Source organism: Fonticula alba, assembly GCF_000388065.1.
Source record: "Fonticula alba strain ATCC 38817 unplaced genomic scaffold supercont2.6, whole genome shotgun sequence".
In the NCBI taxonomy this organism is placed as follows: domain Eukaryota; order Rotosphaerida; family Fonticulaceae; genus Fonticula; species Fonticula alba.
Genome location: NW_009242976.1, coordinates 1,167,908 through 1,169,309, shown reverse-complemented (window position 1 = coordinate 1,169,309; position 1,402 = coordinate 1,167,908). Strand labels below are relative to the sequence as shown.

The 1,402-nt window shown below is 61.4% G+C and overlaps 1 protein-coding gene across 1 annotated transcript in view; it reads left to right on the top strand.

Moving 5' to 3' along the window:
* The window catches only part of H696_03921 (hypothetical protein), a gene marked incomplete at both ends in the record, with an annotated part of 4,350 nt that overhangs the window by 2,285 nt on the left and 663 nt on the right, over positions 1–1,402 (top strand). The window contains 3 exons of the mRNA XM_009497789.1: positions 7–354; positions 516–734; positions 911–1,249. Coding sequence (XP_009496064.1) covers positions 7–354; positions 516–734; positions 911–1,249 — 906 coding nt within the window. The remainder of the gene's footprint in view (positions 1–6; positions 355–515; positions 735–910; positions 1,250–1,402) is intronic.

The following is a 1,402-nucleotide window of genomic DNA, read 5'->3' as shown; positions in this document are numbered from 1 at the left end:
GTCAAGATCTGGGACTTCGAGCTGATGACTCGTGAGGATGAGTATGACGTGTCGATTCGCCGGGGGCGTGGTGGGTCTGGCTCGGATTCCGAGTCCGACGCCGACGCCGACGCGGAGGCCGGGTCTGACTCGGAATCCGAGGCCGATGAGATGGACGCCGAGACCGGTGCCAAGGTTGTCGTGCAGAAGGCCCTGGGCTTCACTCAGGCTCGAAGCCTGGAGATGACGGACGATGTGCTGGCGGTGTGCATTTCGCGCGACAGCAAGTTCCTGGCCATCTCCCTGCTGGACTCCACCATCAAGGTCTTCTACCTGGACACCATGCGCTTCTTCCTTTCTCTCTATGGCCACAAGGTATGTCTGGGCCGGTGTGGGGGATTTCGCCGCCCGACCCGCCATTTTGCCGCGAGTCTTTTGTTGCCGCCTCTTCCGCTTCTTGCTCCTTCTTTGCTGACCTTCCTGCACCTCCCCTCCCCCTTTCCTGCATCTCCCCCTCCCCTCCTCGGCTTACATAGCTGCCCGCTCTGTCGATCGACATCTCCGACGACGCGTCCCTCCTGGTCAGTGGCTCGGCCGACCGGACGGTCAAGATCTGGGGCTTGGACTTTGGTGACTGCCATCGGTCGCTGATTGCCCACGGGGACTCGGTGATGGCCGTGCGTTTTGTGCCGGAGACCCACTATTTCTGGTCTGCCGGTAAGGACAAGCTCATCAAGCAGTGGGATGCCGACAAGGTGCGCATGTGTCTCTCCTCCTCCGGTGTGCATCTTGGCCTGGGGTTACTTTCTTGTCATATACTCACCCTTCACCTTCTCGCTGTCTTCTTCATCCTCCTCCTCCCCCCCTCCCCCTCCTTGCCTTGCCTTGCTTCTTGCACCTCCCTCGGGATCGAACCCTCTTGCCACCTCAGTTCGAGAATATCCAGTCCCTTGATGGGCATCATGCCGAGGTGTGGGCCCTGGCCGTCAGCGCCAAGGGTGACTTTGTGGTGTCTGGCTCGCATGACCGGTCGATCCGCATCTGGGAGCGCTCGCCCGAGCAGCTGATCCTCCAGGAGGAGCGTGAGCGCCAGATGGAGGAGATGTTCGAGGCGCCCGTTGCCGAGGAGGACACCGCCGCCGCTGCTGATGATGACTCCGCCGATCGTGCTGCTCTCAAGAGCCTGGACACCGTGCGCGCCAGTGAGCGTCTGCTCGAGGCACTGGAGATCGCCGAGCAGGAGGAGGAGAAGCTCCGTGAGCATGAGCGGGTGCGTTTTGGTTGACGAGCACTCTCCCCCTTTTTTTTCTCTCTCTTGCTCCTCCCTGCTGTTGTTGGTCTTTTTCTGACCCGCTTGATATCGCCCTCGCCTTCCCTCGTCCCCCCCTCCCCTCCCTCTGCGCTGCCCCCCTCTCTTCCACAC